We start from the raw sequence: 23617 nt of genomic DNA on the forward strand, positions 1-23617 counted from the left end.
CCAGCCTTCACAACACACCTCAACAGGGAAGCAACACATAGTCTAACCTCTGGCACAGAGAACCCCTGGAGCTAGTATTTACCACACTATGGGACTCAAGTAACCCACTCAAGGCAAACCCAGAGACATTCTACGAAATCAACAGCCAGAGGATGTCCTAACCTGCAATCATTAATTAGCAGCAATAACCAGAAAACAACCACTTGTTAATGTATACAGGGACTGTTAAATTACTTGTCTCTGGCCAAAGAAAAATGGCATAAGCTTGAAACAATTTATTGTGCCAAACAAACATTCATTTGGTATTTTGATTAGCTAATGCGATTTACATGTGGATCTTAATATGAGTGTTATCTGGTGACTCGGCTGTGGTGCTAATCAGCATGCAGCAGGAACACTCAGACCTCATGCAGGGCTAATGGATGATTGTGTCATTTTATATTCCAACCATCATTAAAGAGCTGAATACAGCAACACATTACATTAGAGCTCCTAAGACAAACGAAAAAAAAAAAAAAAAAAAAAATCTACAAAAGAGCATGCTCCCTAAAGAGGAAAACTCTGCTGTGATCAAAGTATTAATAATTTAGTGAAATCAATAAAAAACATATTTCACTTAAGTCTGCTAAATACATCTGTTTGCATTCAGAGATAGTGTGAGAACAACATACAGATTTTAAAAAATGACTTGTTACAGATAACTAACTGATAGTGGCTGTGAAACTCAGCATGGTAGTCTGGAAGTTACAGCAAGGGTCTGGAAAAATGCTCACCCCAGGGCAGAGTCCTCTGCTCTCCAGGTCAGCAGTTCACAGCATGGCAACCTGCTCTATGCCACAATCTGACAGCATGTGTATGTGCACAGTGGAGAGGCGTGTGGTATTTCACACCACTGAACTAACTCAGGCTCTCCTGCAGATCAGACTACTGGGCGGACAGGGTTTGGCTGGGTCAACTTTTCCACACGTTCTAATCCTCTGTGTTCGCCAGAGACTAGAGCAATATATGTCACCACACTTTTTATAACAGAAGTTCAATCGTCCGTCCATTGGAGTACGCTGGAATCCCAAGCATTTCCAGACCAGTTCAGAGGCAAGTCTCTAGAGCTCACCCGACACCGATTTCCATAAACTGGATTTGACATGTAAAGCATTGACACTGAAAAAAGAGGAAAAGTAATGCAAACCTTGTAAGCTTGAGAAAATCCAGCTCAAAATCTTCTCAACAGCTGGGGCTCAGCTACATAATCTCTAATTAAAGTGTTCTGATGTGCAGGAAGCCGAGAGGTGCTGAGTGACTGAGAGGCCCGGCAAAAGAGGCTGGCAAGGGGTAGAAAAGACCAAGAGTGGACATGGGTGGTGTGTTCCAGCAAAGGAAAATAGCTGTGTGTGTGTGTGTGTGTGTGCGTGCGTGCGTGCGTGTGTGTGTGTGTGTGTTTGTGCATGTATTTGCAGCAGCTGTCCTATAGGTGCGTGTCGACTAAGCAGGGTTTTGGAAACAAGCAGTGACACAATAATTAGTGTCATCAATCACATTTGGAGCTCAGGTCCACTGAGTGCGGACACTGTCCCTGTATAAACGGGGGGCCATTTCCCTGAGTCATCAGCACCTGCTCCTGCCATGTACAACCAGGTAACCTCAACAGATGAGTTTTATAATGACAAACAGTTTCTGCTCTGACACTGACAAAGGACACAGATTCTTTCTGCATTATTATCATCACCATCTACAATAAAAAATCGCTGCAGGAGGATCTGAGTTGTGGATATTTTGAGGACTTTTCATAGTTCCTCCTGCAGTGTTTCATAAATGTTTGATGCCTCCTAATGTTGCAAGTCCTTTCACCTTTATCATCAAAGTGATACTCCTTTGCACACTGCAGCGGGTAGTGATTTGTAATTCTATATTAGAAACAATCTCCTCTCCCTAAAGGACATACAGAGCTGAAGGAGACTAAAGTCAGATGAGGAGCATCTAGGAGGTGCTATAAGAGGTTCCTGCTTACCAGAGGAAAACTGCCCTGACCTTGATATATGGACTGAGCGAGCTTGTGGGGAGCTAGCCATGTAATTATTCCACTCGCCATGGGGGAGAGGCAAAGTGAGAGAAAGACAAGAGGTGTAAACTCATTCATGAGAACTTCCTCCATCTTTCATCTGAGGCTAATGGTGCCATTTCACTCTATGCTATTCATACTCTTCTAAAAGAGAGATAGGAAAAAAAAACAAAAAAACAAGAACAAACTCTTGCTCCTCCAGATGATAAACAGGGATTTATATCTGGCCAGGCCCCCCTCTGTATTATATATTCATTGATTTCCAAAACCACTTTTAACATCCCCGCAGATGTGAAATACTCAAAATTCCACTTTGGCACTTCTGTATTAAATTTGCATATCAGGTCATGCTCCACGTGACACACTCACAAAATTGCACAGCGGGTATTTTATTACCAGCTACCACAGATATTCAACAACAGCACTGAACATCAAAAATAAATTAAAAAGACTAAAGAGCTAGCAGCAGGCTGCACTGTGTATTGTTTTGTTATGCCTAGAGCAACAGTGCCCTCGCTTTTCACAGGGAACTGATATGGACATGCTCGATGAGGTTGGGATATGTGAATCCGATGAACCCCCCCCCCCCCCCCCACCCCACCCACCCCTTTTTTTTATGTTAGTTGCATTAAATTGACTGAGTTCAGGGCTCAAATGGCTTAATGCTGTGTTAAACCCACAGGGAGTTAGCCCAGTCTGTTTTCATTTGAGGGACTCAAGTATGATAGTATGTCCCTAATACATACTCACGAAAATATCTGTTAGTGGTGATTTGAAGTGTAGTTTCACACAAGATCCTGATCACATACATAATTGTGTGATGGCTGAGCTAAGGTTATTGACACATACAAGTAAATGCTTTTGACCATGCTTTTGGAGCTCAGCTTGTCTCCAAGCTGAGCGAGAAATCCTTCTATGATAATGTTTTAGTGACCCATGACAGAGGAAGGGGATGCGTAAGCAGGGCACAAAAGAGAAGTTCCATAAGAAAAAAAAAAAAAAAAAAGAATCATGTTTATCTTGCCTTCGGAGTGCACTACATCTATAGCATTACACCATCTGTTTGTGTTTATGGAAGCCAAAGGAAACACAAACCATGTTGCTGACCAGAGGGTAGAGAGAGGGTAGGCGTTTTGATGAAAGCTTAGATCACCAAGCTCATACACCAGGCCCACGCCAGCCCCCCCCCCAGCTATGATGAAGTCAAGCAGAAATGGGCTAATTTAATAACAGTACCTTCTGCGGTTGTTCCAAGAGGCCAAACGAGTGCATCACAGAGCGCCTTCCGTAACAGACAGCCACAAATCACTGAGGTCAAATGGAAACCAAATGGAGAACAAGAAACTCTTGACGTATAAAAGCAAAAAGAAAAAAAAAAAGAAAAGAAAACAACAACAACAACAACAACAAATCACAGCTACAATCTCTAATGGCAAATACTCTTCTCATGTGGTGGTCAATTTCAAATGCTGTAAGCATGTATTTTTCCTCATTTTTGCTAATTTCAATCTTTAAATTCCACACTTATAAGTGTTTTAAAATCTAGCGCTACTATGATCAGCTTCAAATATGTTTCAAATGAATCTCAAAATATTTTTGTTGCTAAAACAAGAAAAACAGCAAGAATAAGTGGCTCGTAAAATTACTAAAAACTTAATTTTATATAAATGTCTTAAGGCCTTCATGTGACTGTCCTGTAGGTAAATATTAATCTCACAGAGCCCAGCAATGCATACAGTTACTCAGACAAGCGAGAAAATAATGAGCATCGAACAACATTATGTCTAGTGAATTATGTTACAGACGAGCAGCATTACAGATCAACATAGCATATAACAGTCTGATTTAAAAAAAAAAAAAGTCTTTTAGCAAAATAAAATTTGCTAAACCACATGTAACACTATATACACCTCAGTTACAGGACTGTAGTTTTGATTTTGGCAAACAAAGATTGGAATCTTTGTTAATTGCTCTGAAATACATGCATTTAGGTATTTGGCAGCTCTAATGAATTGGGTTTAGTGTTTTTTGTTTTTTTTTTGCAACATAGCTTGACAAGAAGCCCAGGAAAATGACTTTTGATGGGTATTATGCAAATGACACCAGCTGTTACTTCTAATGGGAGAGCCTCCTAATAATTCTCTTGCTCTCTCTCTCTCTCTCGCTCTCTCTCTCTCTTTCTTTCTCTGAGAGGAAGCATTCATTCAGCAGCCAGTTAATTTGGCTGGGTGTGTGGGTGACACGTTTGCGGGATGAAGCAGTATCACGGTCTGATTAACAGCCGGGTGAGGCTTTGCGCTTCTGTCCTCTCCTTCTCTCGGCTTCCGAAGACGCCACCGCACATCTGAGGCCCGCCTTTACTGAGCTGAGCTCATTAGCTTCTATTCACAGACAGAGCAATCTTTCCTTCTGAAAAAGCTGTTGGGTCTTTACATACTCTTTTTGTGCCTGACAAACAGATTTCTCAAGGTCAAACTGTCCTGTTTAAGGACAGCAGAAACATGTCAAGAGAACATGAAGTAGGATCATCATCGTTGTGTCATCAGCTACATACAGATTCCAACATGCTCGGTACCCGCCCTCTTTCACAATCCTTACATACCCACATTTATCCACCTACATGGTGGTGGAGTACTTGGGTGACTGATAGCTAGACAGCTGTACTCTTTTTCTGAACCTAAATGAAAATGTACTACTAAAATTACAATTGATGCTAACTGAGGAAAGAGTTACATTTTTCCTTTGGTTTTACTCATTTTGTCACTAAATACAAAACAAACCTCGTTTCACTGTTAATGGGAACTCTCCAATACAATCCTTTTTTGTCCTGGACCAGACATAATCTGAGCAAATCCTTAAAAAAAAAAAAAAGGGGGATTTGGTAAGGTTCTAGACATAATTTTAGACCCATTGGCTCCTTTGTTTTTCTTAGACAACAATATTATCTTTTCTTTCTAATCTTTCTCTCTCTCAGTTCTGTTTTGTTTTGTTTTTCTTTTCATGTTTGCAGTGAGTCTGCTGGGACTGAGTTATACAGCACATCCTTTTATGTTTATTAGCCACATTACTGACTATATCAGTGCATTTGTGGCAAAGAGACCCATTAATAAGCCCAAATTCATTCCAAAGAGATATTAAACAAAGCCTGATGAGAACAGCCCATCAAGCATGACTGGGTAAAGCAGTCAGGGGGAAAGAGAGAGGGGGTGGAGAGAGAGAGAGAGAGAGAGAGAGAGAGAGAGCGAGAGCGAGAGAGAGAGACTTGGGCCAGGGTGACCTAATTTTATGCTGCGACTAAGTTCTGTCAATTTCTATCACTTCTCACCCCTGGCCCACCTACAAAGGCACTCGGGTTAGCTTAAACTGTATAAATTATTATATGTAAATCTGCTTGGGAAAGTCCCTTCTAATCTATGTGCCTTTCTGTTTCTGTTTGTGTCAAATTAGAAGTGGTTTGTGAAAGTTCCACAGGCGGTGAACTCTTGAGTCCAAATGCAATCATAGCAGGGACGGTAAGCTGAGGTGTATTGTTTGGCCTAGGTCTGTTAGGGTGTGTTCTTTTGGTTCATATCTTAAAGTGCAGGAGGACATTCAGATTCCAGCATTAGTTAACATGTTAACCGGTGGCACATCTCTTTTTAAGATCTACTGCCACACCATGATGAATATGAAAAAAGGCTTAATTAATAACCTGAACACAACTCTGCTCGTACTCTGTCAGTCTTGGTTGTTGAAAATTCCTGCATGCTACTGATAAAGTGAATGCTCCAACATCATACCAAGAAGAGCTCTAGGTACACCACTGAGTTGACAGACTTATTGAGTTGATTGTAATATTACCTTGGATATATATAAGTATTTGACTTTGGTCTCTGGACTCTCTCTTGTACATGAGCCAAAGTTTGTAAGTATATAAAGCAACCTCAAGCCAGTCTAGCAGTAATCTCAAAACTACTCATAGCAGTATGAGTCATGCAATAAAATACATGATATAAACATAGTCTGTACAGACAAAGTAAGTACTGGCATTTGTCATAACCAGGAGAGGAATCACAGATGCCCTCTTCCCTCAGTCAACAGACCCTTAACCCACATGACGTGGTATCCTGCTAGCAGAGCCAATCAAAACAACAGTTCACAACCTCTTTCTGTTCCTCCTCACCAGCCGGCTGAATGATGGTCCACAGAGTCTGTCCTCCTTGATTAGCCTTGTTAAGCTTTGTGCATGTCTGGCAAGCATACCCGTTAAACAAGCGATAGAAGAAACCCAAACATGCACCTTTTTGACACAATCAATAAACAGAGCAGACATCAGCTAATAACACAATGTCAGTGTAACTTCTTAAAGAAATAAAACTAAATAAAGGTCTTATAATATTTGATGGACAAATTTGTTTGAGTATTTCTAGCAAATGCTAGCTCTCCAAGAGATGTTTTTCGTTAATGTAATGTGACAGGAGGTGGAACTTCCTGCGTATCTGGGAAACAGATTTGACCCAACCAAACAAGATTTCAAATCAGCTCACACATAGAAAACCATACTAATTTAGGTGATATACAACAGAAACAAAACATACCAGATCTAAGAGAACATCCATTAATTCCTGCTTTATTGTGATACCTAGCTTAACCAGTAGTACATCAAAATATTACAAGAATAATTGGTTGAAGCTATTCAGTCAAGTACAGTAAATTACAGCAAGTACTTTCCAACATGCATCTTAATTTGAATAAATGGACATTTGGTTTCTGAGGCCGAGATTTAGATTTTTTTTCTTTTAAATATTTCTAGTTAGCTATAAAGATAAATCAGAAATAACAGAGAGCAGTGAAAGTTTGCAAGGGGATAAGAGGACCCCGATGGGAACGGACTCAGCGTGGGTGAACATTGGGACAGTGGCGTCTAGCTTTGTGAGTCTTGGCAGTTGAGCATAATCAAATGTTCCTGGAAATGGCTGTCCAGTGAGAGGGAGCCAGTTTCTGTAAGATAAAGATTTCTGTGTCTGTGATGTTAAAAGCTGTTTAAATAACTCAACCTGGACAGTGTGCAGCTCACTGCTGGAGATAAACTGCTCTGTGAGGTCTCTGCAGGTTATAGCTTTTCTCCAGTAATTTTAGTTTTAGTAGTCATCAGTGGTTGACTGCCTTGACATTGCCTTATAATTTGTATGTTACAAGCCTTAAAATAAATGTTAGAATAGATGAAGTCTTTATTATGTAACTATGATACAAACACACCTAACTGATTCAATAGTAAACAATTCTCACTTGGTTCAATCAGTGCGAGTGTAACTGTGATTTCACAGGTTGTGAAATCTGTCAACCAACTCCTGCTAAAATTCATGTCCACCGCTATTAAACCATTAACCCTAATTATCAGAGTTGCTTAGGATTTAGTCGGAAATGTTGATGAATGGCAAGCAAATCCACAGTGGGTCCCAGGGAGAGTTTTTCCTCACAAATTATCAGTCTGATCTGAGCAACCCATGGATTAGAAAAGCACAGGGCAGTATTAATATGCAGAAGACATGTACAGCACCATTATATCTGATCACACAGAGCAATCAGACAGGAGGCTGAGGTTTGATGTGATCGCCTGGCTGCCAGACTTCACACACACATTTCTGCCTCTATTGCCTATATGCCTAAGGTCAATTACATCACTCTCCAAAACCACCACCTCTCACAGGATTCCGGTTTGCTCACCAAAATGACAACAGAAAAATCTGGAAACACTCATGCATGGAGCAATAATGGAGTTCTACATATTAGTAAGACCTAAAAAAGTGTATGTCCTAAATGATGGAGTATGGTAGGTACATGGAATAAAATTCATGTATCTTATTTAATTCATAAGCAGATGGGGTGATATTTTATGTTGTGTCCAAATATTGTACTGTGATAAGAAATGCAATCTGCAATGTAACCAAACCTATCTCAGCTAAAACACAATAGAGCAGCAACAATTTGGAAATGAGTGAACATTTTTATTATTTTCTCTGCTAAATCACCACAGTTGATTGCATGCCTAAACACCTCATAACTACACGGAGAAGGAAAAAAAAAGAAAAGACAAGCAAACAAGCAAAACCTCTCTGTGTTGAATATATTCATCAGTTTATCTCTCACAATATTCAAAGGGAGGAACATCCATACCAGCATACTGTCTTGCCAAATCTCTGCTTCCAGGGGCTAGGGATAAAGCTATTAGTCACATAAAGCCCTGGCTAATGCTCGGTGCAATAACTGTTTTTGGAGAGGATCAATAACGTTATCTGCCTGTCAATGTCTCATACACTCTGCTGGAAAAAATAAATAAATAAATAAATAAAAAACCCTGGGCGGCCCTTCACAGTGATCTCTGAACATCCCCAACACTGATCAATAAACTAGACGATAACGGACACTTCCAAAGCCATTTAGCAAAGCCTTATCACTCCACCGCGCACTCAACCTGTCAAAATATTTTGCAGAGGGTAGCATAGGAGAGACGGGAGCAACATTTCATACCACTGAAGAGGAACGAGTTTCTCCCATTCAGAGGTTGGCACTATACATCTGTTTCAGCTCTGGTGTTTGACAGTTTGGAGATAATACCATTAAGTTCGAATGATACCAAACCATAGTAATGTGAGAGATCATGTCTGGCTTTTCAACAAAATACGAGCAATTAAAGAGCTTACATTTTTTATGTGCAAGTAAAATAAAGCACTGTCTACTCAGGTGATGCCTGCAAAACGTGAAAGAGCATAAAACAGTCAGGATATGCAATCAGCAAGGGCTTTGGCAATTTAACACCTTAGCTAGAAACACTAGAGAAATATGAGAAAGAGCTCTGGAATAATAAGTAGCCAGCACAACAGAACATAGCCAAATCCCAGGAGAGTTGGTTCAACAGAATCCACTCTTTTAACAAACCAAAGGAGAGCAGGAGAAAAAAAAATCAAATCAATGTCCTTGAAGATGTTTTCCTTTCTCCCGAGAGTTGTCTTAAGAGGGAAGCTCAACATACTCTCTCTCTCTCTCTCTATTTTCGGTCTTGGCCTCATCTCCTCCACACTCCACGTCTCCATATGTATTTTCTCTCACTGCATTTTTTTTGTCTCAGGCTCTCTCACTCATTCTTCCTCTTTATCTCCCCAACAAAGTCTTAAAACCCCTCACTGTTTATCCTTTTTAAAATATCTTCTCTGCCTTAAAACTGTTTCTACCCCCCCCAACCCCCAAACTGAGGTAGTGACTCATCCACTAGTAGGGAGGGTATGTGTGCAATCCCAGCTGGGGCAAACTCTATGGGGGGTCTTTTCTCCCACCCTTACTTTTGCTTTGACAATAACATCCGTCTCCATTTTACACTGAGTTGACCGCATCCAGGGCAAAATCGGGCCAATTAAAATTCCCAAGGTTTTCCCTCTTGCCACATGCTTAACTCTACTGTGCAAGTGTGCCATATGCTCAGAGATGGGCTCTTGTGCAATTTAGGGTGTGATAGCCTTCAGCTTCACCATGGAAACAAAGAAGGAGAACAGCTGGTTTACTTGCTATGGTTGGGTGGCAGTACGTCAACCTGTTCGATCATATGCGACTCTTGCTCTGTGGAACTTGTCTCTCCTCTTAGTTTTGTTTGCTGGACATGTGCTCAACAGAGCTACATTAGACATTCCTAAAGGTGAATATGTTTTGCTTTCAGTTATCCTGGCTTGAAAATAAGTGGGTTTTTTGTTTGTTTGTTTGTTTCAATACTGGTGTAATACATTTCAAGGGTTGTCCGAATCATCATTCCCACAGTGAGGCTGCTAAGATCAAAGATATGACTTGCGTACCAAAATGGAAGGTTTTACCATTGGAACACTTCTGGTTGACCAAAAAAAAAGTGACACTACCTTGCAAGTGAGTAAAACTGATCTTTGATGTCTGATTTCATATTTTTTCAACCTAGCACAGTGCAGACAGCAAAATGAAACATAATGACATTCGGATACTGCTTATTAACTATAATTGGAAGGAACCCTGCATGTGATCCATTAAATATTGGTGCTGACATAAAAAGAGTTTTCACCTCTATAGCTATCCTGATGGCCCACCTCTTAGGACAGTACAAGGCTGTCTTAATGCATTCATCTTACAAAGGAGATTAGAACTGACTACAGGCAGCAACGCAGTGAGAAGGCAACACAGCACATATTGAGAATGAATTTCAACATGGCTCAAATATCACGCCCTGAGCCAGGTCAGCAGGACTCCACACTCAGTGTCGAGTCCTCAGAGGGGGATGAAACTAACCTTGCCCAGTGATAAACTCCTTTCATCACCTTTTTATTCCTCCCTTTGTGCAAGGAGGATTCAGACCCTATGCAAGGTTTCTGCTATGGCGTAAATGTAGGAACAATAGTTTTAATGTTTGAACAAATATGTTAATGATGTCGACAGCCTTCCAAAAATAATAATAAAAAAAATAATAATAATTTAAGGGTTTTTCATTGTTGCTTGTTTTACATCTGAAAAGACTGCAATTGTAATGATATTTCTGTCTGGTCTAGTTTACCTGTATTCATGTTAGTTACATTTGGGAGGAAATCTTCAATATTCATAGACCAGACACAAAAGGAGACAGTGCTATAAGTTTCTCTTTACCCTATTGCTCATGCAAATAGGTTCTATCACTCAGGCGTGAAGAATATTCCAGAATGACAAGTATGCAATCTCAGGTGAGGCAAAATAACACCTGTGATGGTGTTAACCTCTAAAGTTTAATTTCAAAACAATCCCAGTGTGTTTTATGACAAATATCACCTCAGCTTCTGAACTGCATCTGGGGCACTTCATTGAGTACTGTGCTAAAATGACTGCTTCTCTTTCCTCAAAACATCAACATTTCTGTAAATGCAAATATGTCTTCTAACACTAAACAGGCAAAGCGGGAAAGAATATCATGTATGCTACCAACAGAGGTTAGATTGTGCATACTTGTTAATACAACATGGAATTATGGACAGATAACATCATGCAAAACAAACTCAGAGCATGTTTCTAAAACTGGGCATAGAGCACACCTTACCCTGGCAAACAGAAAACCACCTACACTTCTCAAAAGTACCATTCATATTCAAAGTAAGCAAACCAGTCTGCATTCTCAAGTGCTAATAACCACGGGAGGAAGATAAATACAAACAGAATTTTGACAGTTTTATATGCTTATAGGCTCCTTCTTGACATAAAAATATTTTTTTTTCCCCAACATTTGCTGCCTTAAGACCCTGTGATGATTTATCTTAAGAGTTCATGTACGCTAGTTATTGCACTCTAATCAGTTAAATAGCGATTGCGAATCAGAACTTGAGACCACTCAAAATTAGATAACTCTGCAAACATACCTTTGTAAACTAGGACAATGACAGGGTATTCTAATAAAATGACATGTTTATGAAGGTGCCTAAGGTTCTAAGCATTTGAATATTAATAAATTGCTTCATTATGTCAAATCCTTTCTCTGCCAGACTTCAACAGAGAACAGACTGAGTCTCAAAAAAGTCAATGGGGTAAGTTTCAGCTGGTCAACATCACTTTCCAATGCAACTCCCAAAAGATGATCTAAGTATGCTCAATACATAACAAGGCAGGGAATTCCAGCAAAGACTGCAAAATTCAAAATTGTACCTACCTCCCCAGATGATGGCAGAGTCAGCTTTGGAAGTTTGCCTTTGTTCCCGGCCGTGCCCCCTTTGTTGTCCAGCAAACCTCCAAAAGATGCATTGGTATAGCCGTCCCCAATCTCCAGAGGGGGTTTGAGTTCTGGGGAGTCGTTGGGGACCTGGTCCTGGCCGTCCATGGGCCGCACATACGCAGTGGGTTTCTGTTGAACCACGCTGCTAGTTTTACAGTGCAGGCCCTGGGGGAAAGTCGGCGTGGAGAGTCCACTGGGAAGCAGTGAAGTCGATGCCACAGGCGAGTTAGAGCCATGAGAGCCCGTATCCTGCTCACTGGGTGACTTTGTATGGCCAGCCCCGCTGTCCTTATAGCCCAGCTCGGCTACAATAGCACCCTTGCTGATCTGGTTGTGCCTTCGACTGGAGTGTGATGATGTGGTGGCCCCGCTGGGGCTTGAGTCTCCCTTGTGTGAATCTGACTGGCTGACAAACAATTCTTGCTCATGTCTATTTGCCTGTTCATGACTAGAGTGCTTTCCCCGGCTGTTGGCTTGCCCTGTCTGGGTGCCACTGCCTGAACCGTGCCCTCCTCGGGACCAGTCTGAGGAGCGGGACTTTTTGTTGCTCTGGTGCCCATGTCCGAGGGAAGATCCAGACATGGAGGAAGTCTGTGGGGGGGGCATAGAGGTGGCATGGTGCCCCGAGGCAGACTGGGAGGGAGCAGCACGGCCCCTCTGAGCCTCAGAGAAGAAGGTGGTCTGCTCAGTTTTTTCAACTGGAGTCTGGGGAACTGAGTTCTTAGGGATGCCTACCAGGTGGCTCTGGTTGGAATGGCTAGTTAGCAGCTCCTTCATCTCGTCGTAATTTCCAAGAGTGTTCTGGACGCGGTTGGCAAGAGCATCACCTTTGTTGGTCTGCAAGGACAGAAGACAAAGAAAATTACAATTATTCATCACTGTCCTCAGAAAAACTGACTAATTCTCTTCTCATTATGTCCTCCTGCCCTACTCAGTCTGTAGTTTCTGTGTGTGTGTGTGCGCGTGTGTGTGTGTGTTTGTCCGTGTGTACAACAGGTCCATGGAGTGATCGGGTCTCTGTAAGTGAGACAAATAAACACTGAAAGAGGGAATATTAGCTTGGATGGGAAATTATAGAATGTGGAATAGAAGATCATACCCTTGTTAAACAACAGCATTCCTGAACTATTTCGTGACTGATTCACTTATCAGGATATCCAAGGGAGACATACTAAAGCACAGTAAAATTATTCTGTAAAGGGTCTGAGAGAGAAGATATGTTTAAATGTTAACCCATACTCATGAGCGCAGATCCATACATGTACTTTGAGTGATGGGTCTCTCCCAAAATATCAGAAGACACAATTAATGCAACATCTTCCCAAAGGGGCAAACTACTATATATTCTGTATATGTTCTGCAACAAACATCTGTTAATATCTATCAAATATTTAAATAGTCAGGCAGAAATTTTCAAGGCAGAAAGTCATCAAAAGTTAAATGATTTTATAATACATAACACTGCTTAATATGAAAAAGGAGATCATGCTCTCTTACCAAGGAATTACTCCATGGCTTTAAGTCGGCTTTTTCCAGTAACAAGAGGCCCTTGATGTTATAATTGTTTTCTTTTAGGCCGTGCTGCACATCATTAGTTTCTACAGCTTCTCTCAGAAGAGACACATACAAAACCACCCCCCACTGATTATTTACATAATAAGCCACATTCTGCTTAATGTTTAGCCCTTCACTAATCTATTCATCCTGCTTGCACTTGCCTCAATTTGAGAACCTGCAGTACAACAATCTAATTCAAAGGTGTAAATCTAACATCAATTACACTGCGGAGCAATACGGCTGATTTAAGGCACGGCAAATATGAAGACATTCAAACAATATATGAGGGAATGCATGCCCACTGCCCTCTGTCCACTGATGCAATTAAGGGTGCATTATTCTCAAGCTTGGAAAGAATGCTGATAAATCTATTAGCATGCTCCATTCATTTTGCACATAATTACCACATTAATAAGTCCGTACTCCTCTAAAATGTTAATGCTCCTGTATGCAGCTGTGACAAAATAAAAGTCAATAAACAAATAATGGTAAATGATCCAGGGCAAACGCAAAGCGTGAGAGGCTATTATTGTGGTGAAGGAACTATTCGCTGGGCAGTTAACATCTGACCCCAGACACCAAAATAGGCCAAGTCAGGATTCTCTAGGTCTCTTGACTAATTCCAAATTCTGATCTCCTAAAGACTAAATCTAATATCTATGTGGTTGTTGTTCTAGGATTTATTAGAGTTGAAGTCAATCCTGAGTCACACCAGGAAAATAATCTCTACCAGTTTATAATACCATGTTGCAGACAGTAACAAAGAATGATAAAACGTCTCTGTTTGTAAAAATGCAGCCTAGAGTGTGATGTGGCATTATATTCCAATGAAAAACCTAGACTGTAAACACAAGTCTTCTTTTTATGAATTATCTGATCGTGCTGTGACAGAGAATAAAAACTTGGATCAATACACAAAGAAGCAGTATTCATCTAAAGGACAGCAGATTCTCACCATCACCATAATACACCCTGTTATCCCATAGATAGACAGACACACTGGAAATCTGAGTTTTTTAAGAGGAGCATTTCAGAGGACTCTAGATACCGGGGACACTATGCACTAGCCCACTAGTTATGGGGCACTGGTCTTGATAGTGAGGGAGTAGTTGAGAAAGGGAATGGGTGAACCTCCCAGATGCTGTCAAGCAGTGTGAGAGAAAATCCATCAGGGAGCAGGCACAAAGGGTCCTTCTGTGAGTAGACACCCAAACTAGCGCATGAGAAACTGAGCCACTGCCAAGACCACATTCTGCAGGTCTGAACCAAGCCAAGAGCAAGGTGAAAAATGTCAGAAAACTTTCAATACTCTTTCCATCCAGAGCATTTTATTTCTACAGGTTGTTCATAAAATATGAATAAAGCAATTGTGGAAAGCCAACTGACTGTTCAGAAAAGGTACAATGATTCATTACCGGGCTGATTAAGATAAGTACACACATGCAGTGACAAATCCTGTTTTCCCTGTTTTAAGTTGGTAAATTCTGGAATACATTATTCCACAAATTAGTGGCAAATTTTGCTTTGCTATTCAGACATTTAACTCTGTAATAATGGAGCGGTATTTCAACAAAACTTAAATGGACTACATTTGCTTGTACACCATGTAAAATACATCTCCCCCCCCTAGATTAAATGAACATTATGAAACCTAAAACATCTTGTACAAATTACTGAAACACAAGAAAAATCCACAATGTGTGTCGAATTTATATGATTGAAATTAAATTATGTTCTTTTATAGAAAATACAGATCATGACTGTCTTATGGTGTCATCTGATCCCATCTCCCAAATGGCATGGTTGTGGAGGAGATTCTTCAGCAGAGGCTTCAGAGCAGAATGATAAGCCTTACTCCGCCTCTCCCCATCCTCACCTCCTGTCTCACAGTGCAAGACGGTCGCCTACGTTCCTACACTTTACCACTGCACTCTTAGATGCCCTTTCTTAAAAAAAAAAACTTCAGGAGCCTCACTAAAAGCTTGCAATAACTCTTTACAAATATGTAATTTCTTAAATCATGAAAGATGGTATTTCGTGGAGGAGTAGAGCAGACAAGATTTTCTTTATGTTGGGGTTTCTCAAGGTAAATGTGAAAGGCATTAGTGAGAAAAATGACTCATCCAGAAGAAAGCAGCTGGTTTCTCGTCAACGACCATTTTTTCCTGAGAAACAGCTCGGCAAATGTGTGAGTGTGTGTGTGTACGGGCACGTGCACAAGCTCGTGCCTGTGTGTGTATGTGTGCGTGTGCGTGTGTATGTGTGTGTGTGTGTGTGTGAGTGTGTGTGTTTTCCTCTGTTAATGTGTGTGAGTGCCTGAGTGTACTTGTCTTGCTTTGAGAGTGGATGTGTGTGTGTGTGTGTGTATGTGTGTGTGTGTGTGTGTGTGTGTGTGTGTGAGTGTGTGAGGTATTTCAGAGTAATTGTGTGTGCTTCTGTGAATGTATGAGTGAGTTGTTTGGGTGGTATGGGGAGGAGAAAGGCATTTTAATGGGGTGAATATTAAAGAAACACTTTGTGTCAGGGCACTGGGGATGTGCAGGGTCAGGACATTTGGGTGATACCACTCTAAACAGACACAGCAGCTCTAAAAGGCTCTTTTGTTTTCAATCATGACCCTCATCGCTGCTCTGTCACAGAACTTGCACTCGTACACAGTGTACTTGCCAATGACTGTAAAGAGGGTCCACAAAACAAATCAGCAAATTACATTCTCAGACAAGACACTGCAGTTATGCATAACTAGCATACAGCACTGTAGTGACAAATTATGAATAAAGAGTTTAGCAGAGAATTTTCTTTTTTCTTTTCTTTTTTTTTTTTTTTTTCATTGAAGAAACTCTATTTAAGGATTCACCTTACTGAGGATCTCATACCATTCTGCTTGTGCATTCCAGTAATATTTTAGCACATCGGCTATTTACCTTGGGCTTGCTATCGAACTGTTGATTATGTTTGCTGTTTTTGTTTTCGCTTTATCTTTTTAAAGCCGATTTGTGTTACTACTGAGAAATGCAGTCAATATCTGGCTGCTGATGCTGATGTATGATGTGTTTGTGTGAGCGTGCGTACTTGCAAGTGTGTGTGTGTGTGTGTGTGTGTGTGTGTGTGTGCGCGCTCTGCCTTGTCCTCAGTCCAAGACAAGGCATTGGCAGTATTCACAAAAGGACCTTGTGCTCTTGTGCCACAAGCAAAGCAGACTCTGCCCCGTGGCCTGAAAAGACGGCTGAAAGGTAATAAAAGTGCCAATGTGTCTAACATTTTAGGGGAAAGCTACCAAAATGCTTTCAACCGAGAAACCGAAAGAATGGCAAAGGTTTCTTGCTGAAAGACAGACAGTAGTTTTCGGAGGGCCAATCGCCAATAATTCAATATTTGTGTCTGTACTCTTATTCTCCCTGGGTAGCCACAGCAAAAGAACACAAAACAGCAAGGGCCTGCATATCCATTAATGGTTCCGGATAAAGGATATCGATACAGGGCCAAATGAGCAAACTCCTACCACACATCAGCTGAAATCAATAGAGAGTTGACGACCGAGGGGGAAGCAAGAACAAGCAAAACATGCCGTAATGCATCCAAGGTAATCAACTACACACTTGCACTGCCTGAGAAATTAAACATTTACATTATTGTTCTGAAAAAGACAAAGAAAAAAAAACTGCTAAAAGCTCACAAGTTTAATGAAGGTCACAGTACTCGTTTATAAACATCTGAAAGAACAGAATCGGGATAAATAAAGGAAGAAAACAATAGACAGACAAAGAAACTGAAGCAGAACAAAAATCCAAGCACTAACCTATATCAGAAGACTTCCTGAGCCTCCATAGACTAAATGTTTGGACTTTATAAAAATCCTTTCATTCCCACTGACACAGGCCCTTCTCAGCAACAGTTCCAATGAATAAAACATAAACTGAGTGATGGGTAACACCAAAACATATTTACAGAGAACCAACTGGAAGACAGAATACATAGATTTATATCTTTTCAAATACTCCATAGCTCTTGACTCAGCAAGTTGCTCGTGGTGGTAGATAATTTGGGACTATTTGCTTTGAGGGCTTGAATAAAAGTCTCTCTGAGACTCAACTGTTACAAAAAGTGTTGGTTGTGGTCCAGCACACTGACCTTCAGCAGTTTTACAAAACCTTAAAAAAAAAAAATAAACCAGTGCAAGAAAAAAAAAAAAAAAAAAAAGCTGTCCAAAAGGCAAGGGTGGGACAGCTGGACCTCTGGAACAGACCACTGGCAGTGAGAAGTACAGTAGCACTTGAGCTGCTTTGAAGGTGCCAGGCGAGCTGGGAGCCAGTAAATTAGTCCCAAATAGCTGTTAACGGCACAGTTCCATTAAACAGGATTTAAGGGGATTAGCTAATAGCAGCCTTAGATGAGTGGAAAGGGGGCTACAAAAAAGTGTCACTCTGGAAAAAAAAGGGGAAATACTCAATTCCTGCTTTTTCTGGGGGATCATATTGCAGAAAGGCCTTTCAGAGAAACTCTGTATTAAGGTTATATCTAGAAAGAGGATGCTCAACATCTAGGATTATGCAATTTTAACGGACCCTTAGTGAGGAAAAAAAAAGAATGTCAAGATTTTCACTTCGATTTACAGATTACAGCATTTCTAATGTACTGGATGCTCTTCTCACATTGCTTTCATAACAGTCTAATAATTTCTCTAATCACGCGAAAACACAAATATGATTTCTTCATTTCATCTTGGTATATTAAATTCTTCCATTTAACTTTTTTGCCTTTTTGTTTCTCTCTCTCTCTCTCTCTCTCTCTCTCTCTCTCTCTCTCCCCCCCTTTTTTTTCTTTCTTGCTGAACATTATGGTATGTGTAACTCACTGAACCCATGAGTTAAAAGAAGAATACATCATTTAAAAAACTTATTGCAGCTGGCAGCTAGGTCTGTGAAGAATGCTTGAACAGCACATTCCAACAAGCCATCCCAACACGTGACTGGGTGACAGAGCACGAGCACCCAAACTCTGTCCAAAACGGCCTAGGCCTTTATTTACCATCGCTGCGTGGAAAGTGTTCTCACTGAAACACCTGTCCATTTTTATGACAACTGGAACGACCTCAAGAGAACGTCATTCATCTATCAAACAGTAGCGCATAAGAAAGTGGCACTGTCAAATGTCACATGTTCTCAAATCCTACGCCAGTGTGTGGCCTTGAAGTCTGCATTCAATTTAAGCACGTCTTTCCTGTTCTAATACAACTTCTTCATGTATGGAGCTTCACCTCAACCAAACTACTTTCAATCTAAGGAAATCTATTTGTGACAACAATATATTCCTACACAACTCTTCACAACACTTGACATCACAACATTCATATCACTGGCAGTGACCCATTTTTTTCTTTTTGTTTTTTGTAAAGGCAGATTTTTTTTTTTTTTAACAGCACACTCTGATGTTCGAGGAGAGACTAATTTCAGAGGCTAAGAGGAAAAGCTCATGGCCAGATGAAGATAAATGGCATGTGCCGTGCTGATTAGAGAGCGCCGCTGTGTGCTGAAAGGCTGGCAGAGAGGAGCGAGGAAGGAGGGGGAGGCAGAGAGGGGGAGGGAGAGAAAGAGAGAGAGAGAGAGAGAGAGAGAGAGAGAGAGAGAGAGAGAGAGAGAGAGAGGCCTTGTCTTGCAGGAACTGTAATTAGCCTTCAAAGAGAAAGGCAACGCTGCATCTTTTCCACGATTGCCACTCTGTGGGAAGTGATAGACAAGTTCCAGGCCCTCATTTTCTTGAAAAGCACGCCTCTCTTGAAACACTAATGTTTAGAGGCATGCTCTGATGTCTGAACGTTATTTATGACTGAATTAGCAACATGGACTGGCAGGGATATTCCCTTTGCAGTGAATTACAAATCCTGTATTACAATAGATTTTTATTTGATTATCTGATTAAGAGTCTTGACTACCCTAATTACATAAGATATGGAGTGGAAATACCCTATAAACATTCTGTGTATTATCTGTATGTGTTCCACTGTGAAAATTCTTTGTTACATATGTCTTTTTTTTTGCTAAATTTGCTGTAAAAATGAATGAAATGCTATACAGTTCCCTCTGACTCTAGCCAATGATAATAGAAATGGGTATAAGAGAAGTCTGAATAAGTCCTAAAATCTGTTCTAAACTGTTAAGTCTGCTGCCAGAAGATGTCAGAACATGATATGTCAACCACATGCCCATGAAAGCTTTGTGACAAAACAAGAAGGCGTACTGGATTGTTGCAGGTACTCAGATAGAAAATCCTTAGTCTTTGAGCAGAAATAAAGCATTCTGGGAAAAAGAGACAGTTCTTCAGCTTTTGGTGCTCACTGGAATTCTCAGGAATGTAGAAAGCAGCGGCCCTCAGAGAGAAGGGTGCACATTGATCAAGCTCTCTCTGCCCATGTGCATCAGAAGCCTCCAGTATCGACAGAAATTAGCTCCTCTCTTACACATGCTCTCAACTGTGATTTGTCATGTCACCTGCACAAAGCTAGCCAAAGCGACAGATCAAATTTCAGAGTTGGGAGAAACAGGGGTCATGGGGGGCTCCATGTAATGATTTGTTCTTTTGAACATATGGTTACTTTGACTTAAGCAAACCATCATTCAGACCTATTGCAATGGAAGAACATGGGTGTTTCAACTGTTATAATTTGGCAAAGAAGTTATGTCAGCACACAAATTTGACACAAATTTCTGCTATGAGTCTGTTACATGCTAATGCCTAAATGCAATCTGGTAATTAATGCTTTGCTTCCCTTCTTTCAATAATGCCAAAATGACTCACAGAATCATATAAACACACTACAAGCAAACATACTCACTCAACATTAGATCATCAGTACACCAAAGCCAAAAAGCCAAAATAAAAAAAAGATATTTGAATATATTCTAAAGCCAAAAAATGTATAAATAAATAAATAAACAAACAAATAAATTTGTTTGTAAAAAAAAACAACAACTTTTCACTGAATCTACAGTTTTTGAAATAGCATTCAGAAATTGCACTCCAAGAACAAGGTCACAGGTGGAGATATACACTTAACACATTTAAAGGTAGGCTATACTACTAAAATTATACCCTGGATGTATGGGTGTTATCTGTCTTTTTGGCAATTACTGTAATTGTAATGATAAACATGCAGGGTTAGAGAGGTGTTAGTTAAGGATAAAGGAGAGAAAATGAGAAAAAAAAAAAAACTACTATGCTGGGCTTCTGCACTTATTCATTATTTAACAACTCCCACAGCCATTGATGGGTTATGCCCAGTGCTGAGATGAGGGAGTCGGGGTCCTGATTGAACCACCTCTCCTGAGCCTTACCTTGTAGGGCTCCCCAAAAAGATTAAAGCCAGATGAGAACAAATCTTCATCCTGCTGCACTTCCTGTGTCCGCCGCTCCCATTCCTTTTTTTTGAGTGCACTGCGGTCCTGCTCGTAATGACTGCAAAGACAAGACAATGAGAGAGAGAGAGAGAGAGAGAGAGAGAGAGAGAGAGAGAGAGAGGACGGTAAGCGTGATTTGAGCTGGCATGCGAGAAATGAATGGCAAAAGCCCTGCCTCTGAGAGATTTGAGGGAAGCCCTTATCTGTCTAATAGGCCCAAGCTGACACTAAGCAGATGACAGCTCTACAGCCGCAGAGATAAAATAACTGGATTGGCGCACAAATGCTCTTACAGGAAAACACGGGCACTGCCAGGGGGAGGCACTGGAGGAGAGGCCGCAAGAGAGGATTGAGCCCGTGGGAGCATTTATTCAGATTTCAGTGATGTCAAATGGCAATCAGTACAGAGTGGTGTTACAGCAAATTCACACACAGTTGAAACAAAGGCTAACATCACTCAACATCAAGTAAAAATGAATATGGTAAAACACTCAGCAAAATGCCTTGAAACCGCAGCAAAAAAGTACTGTTACTGTTGCTTTTTTTTGTTGTTGTTTTTTTCCAGAATCAGAATTACCCTTTAGAAAAGACATATGACTTACAAAACCATGTTCCATTTCAGTCTTCTCTATTTAGTTTTCCTTGCCTGTTCCTTGATTGTTTGGTCAGTGATGGCGAGTGGAGCAGGCAACATGCTGAATAATAAGTACACAAGCGAAATACTGTCGTTTGTGTTTTGTCAATGTAGAAGAGAGTTAACAGTGGCCTGGCCCCAGGGCCATCGTCGGGCCAACAAGGGCTGATTAGAGCAGTAGCACTCCCATTAGCATAATGTCCCACATTCCTTTGCTGTTGTTCCTCCCACAGTGAGGTGCCTACCCCTCGGGTTAGTACAAGCCTCCTTGTAATGCTGGAGTTGGGCATTAGCATCAGCAGTGGTCTCCAGGGAGGTGTCTGCACTGCTGAGATGTGACAGAAATGAGGGATTTTTCCCTCTGTGGCCTATGGTCATCCTCAGGGGTTGTGGTGTCACAGACCAACTACAGAGAAGCAGCCACAGAGATTGTTTTCTTTTTTTTTTTTTATTTTGCTTTTTTTTTTTTTTTACTTTTGCCCAGCGGTACAAAACAGAGGCTGATCCTAATACCCATTCGCTATTATGACCTTCTCTGAGCTTTGTCCTGGTGGTTGTGGCTTATCAATTTTCTGTTTATCGATATTTCCTTCTTAACGTCAACCATTCTTAACATCAACTATTTTTATTCGTGGTAGATAAAGACAGTGAAGGAGAAACAAGAAAACACACCCAGAACATGTCTGTATAATCTGAATAATAATTATAAATATGTAGTGTGAACCTTAAATATCTCAAGTAAATATTTGACTGAGACGTGTAAGACACAGACATTCTCTGAGCAACAAACAACCATTTTGCAACTGGCAATGATAGATAGGGGTCCACAGCAAAGAGCTGGAATCAGTTTGTCTTCAATCTGCCCTTGCTTTTCACAAACATCCCTCAGGGTCCTATGGCTTCTTCTAAAGTGTTTAATCCATCACCAAATTATTCCAGAAAGGGGAGAGACCAGGTGAGAAAAACGAGATCTGGTCTGGAGGTGACAGAAGCATCTTCAAACGGTGAGAAAAAATAACAGGCAAAGAAAGGAGAATAAATACAGCTTGAGATTGACGGCAGCTCCCTTGCTGTAATGACAGCAAGATGTCAGTTATCTTTATGTCAGAGTAGAGCACACATCTGACAGAGCGACCTGACAGGCCGATAGATCAAATTTACAGCTGTCAGCACTGGCTCTGAGGCACAGCAGTCCCCTGACACTGCATCATGCTTTTCATGCAATACTGTGCACAGGGGATGTGGCACTCAGGTTTGGTAATTAAGAAACTAAGGCAAAATCAAGGTGCAAATGTCCTCAAGGTTGTACCACTCTCATCCTTGTCAGGTCAATGGGTGGACAGATTCTGTCTCACTCTGTTTCTCACTGTGTGTGTGTGTGTGTGTGTGTGTGTGTGTGTGAGTGTGTGTGTGTGTGTGTGCTCATGCGTATGCGTGCCTGTTAGTGTGTGTTGATGATTATATTCCTCGCAAAATGTGGCTTTGACAGTTTCCCTGTACCCCTCCTTTTCTGCTCTTCTCCTCATTCGGCACAATGCCCCATTCCACCAGCTCCCCTCCCCCATTTCCCACTCCCCTCCTCCTTTTCATCACATTAAAAAAAATGAACAGTGATATCCACAGTAAACCGAATGAATTTAATCTTAGTTCAGCTGCACTGCATTTGGAAGATAACCAAACGGACTGATTTGTTCTCTCTCTCTCTCTCTCTCTCTCTCTCTCTCTCTCTCTCTCTCTCTCTGTGGAACCTCCTGTGAAGGCTTCCCAGAGATAGATATAATAAGTGGTGAGTGCCACCATTATTAGACTTTAGCTGCCACCACAACAGTCGCTGATTTCTGATTTAAGCGGGCAATTATTAATTTGAAGCACTGGCTAATTAAAAGTACAGCTAAGCATTTAGTCTCTTGTTACAATTATTTTGGCGGATTATAATTATATGGACCTGCTTATCTTGCCCATTAAGGATGCCAAAGCCAATCTGAAGATCCCTGCTCATTTAATTCTTGATTTCTCACCAGCTGAGTGGCACTGATGGTTGGAAGATAGGCACAGTTCGTCAGGAGAATGCCAAAGGTTCAGATGAGTGGGTGACAGCCTATGCCTGAGGGAGAACTAAAAGCAAAGCTTCCTTTTCTTTTTTCTCTTTTTCCCCCAGTTTCCTTTGTGGAAATTGATTCTGTTTAATATCTGTTTCTTTATGTATGAATGTTCTAGCTGCACATATTTCTAAAAATGACATCATCCTCTCC

The 23617-nt window shown here is 40.9% G+C and overlaps 1 protein-coding gene across 1 annotated transcript in view; it reads right to left on the reverse strand.

The window, feature by feature from the left end:
• Positions 1-23617, reverse strand: part of aff2 (AF4/FMR2 family, member 2) — a 140251-nt gene that overhangs the window by 80362 nt on the left and 36272 nt on the right. Inside the window, exons 2-3 of the mRNA XM_030765815.1 lie at positions 20669-20789; positions 11718-12617 (exon numbers count right to left, since the gene is read on the reverse strand). Coding sequence (XP_030621675.1) covers positions 11718-12617; positions 20669-20789 — 1021 coding nt within the window. The remainder of the gene's footprint in view (positions 1-11717; positions 12618-20668; positions 20790-23617) is intronic.

The sequence above is a fragment of the Chanos chanos genome, chromosome 2 (assembly GCF_902362185.1).
Source record: "Chanos chanos chromosome 2, fChaCha1.1, whole genome shotgun sequence".
In the NCBI taxonomy this organism is placed as follows: Eukaryota; Metazoa; Chordata; class Actinopteri; order Gonorynchiformes; family Chanidae; genus Chanos; species Chanos chanos.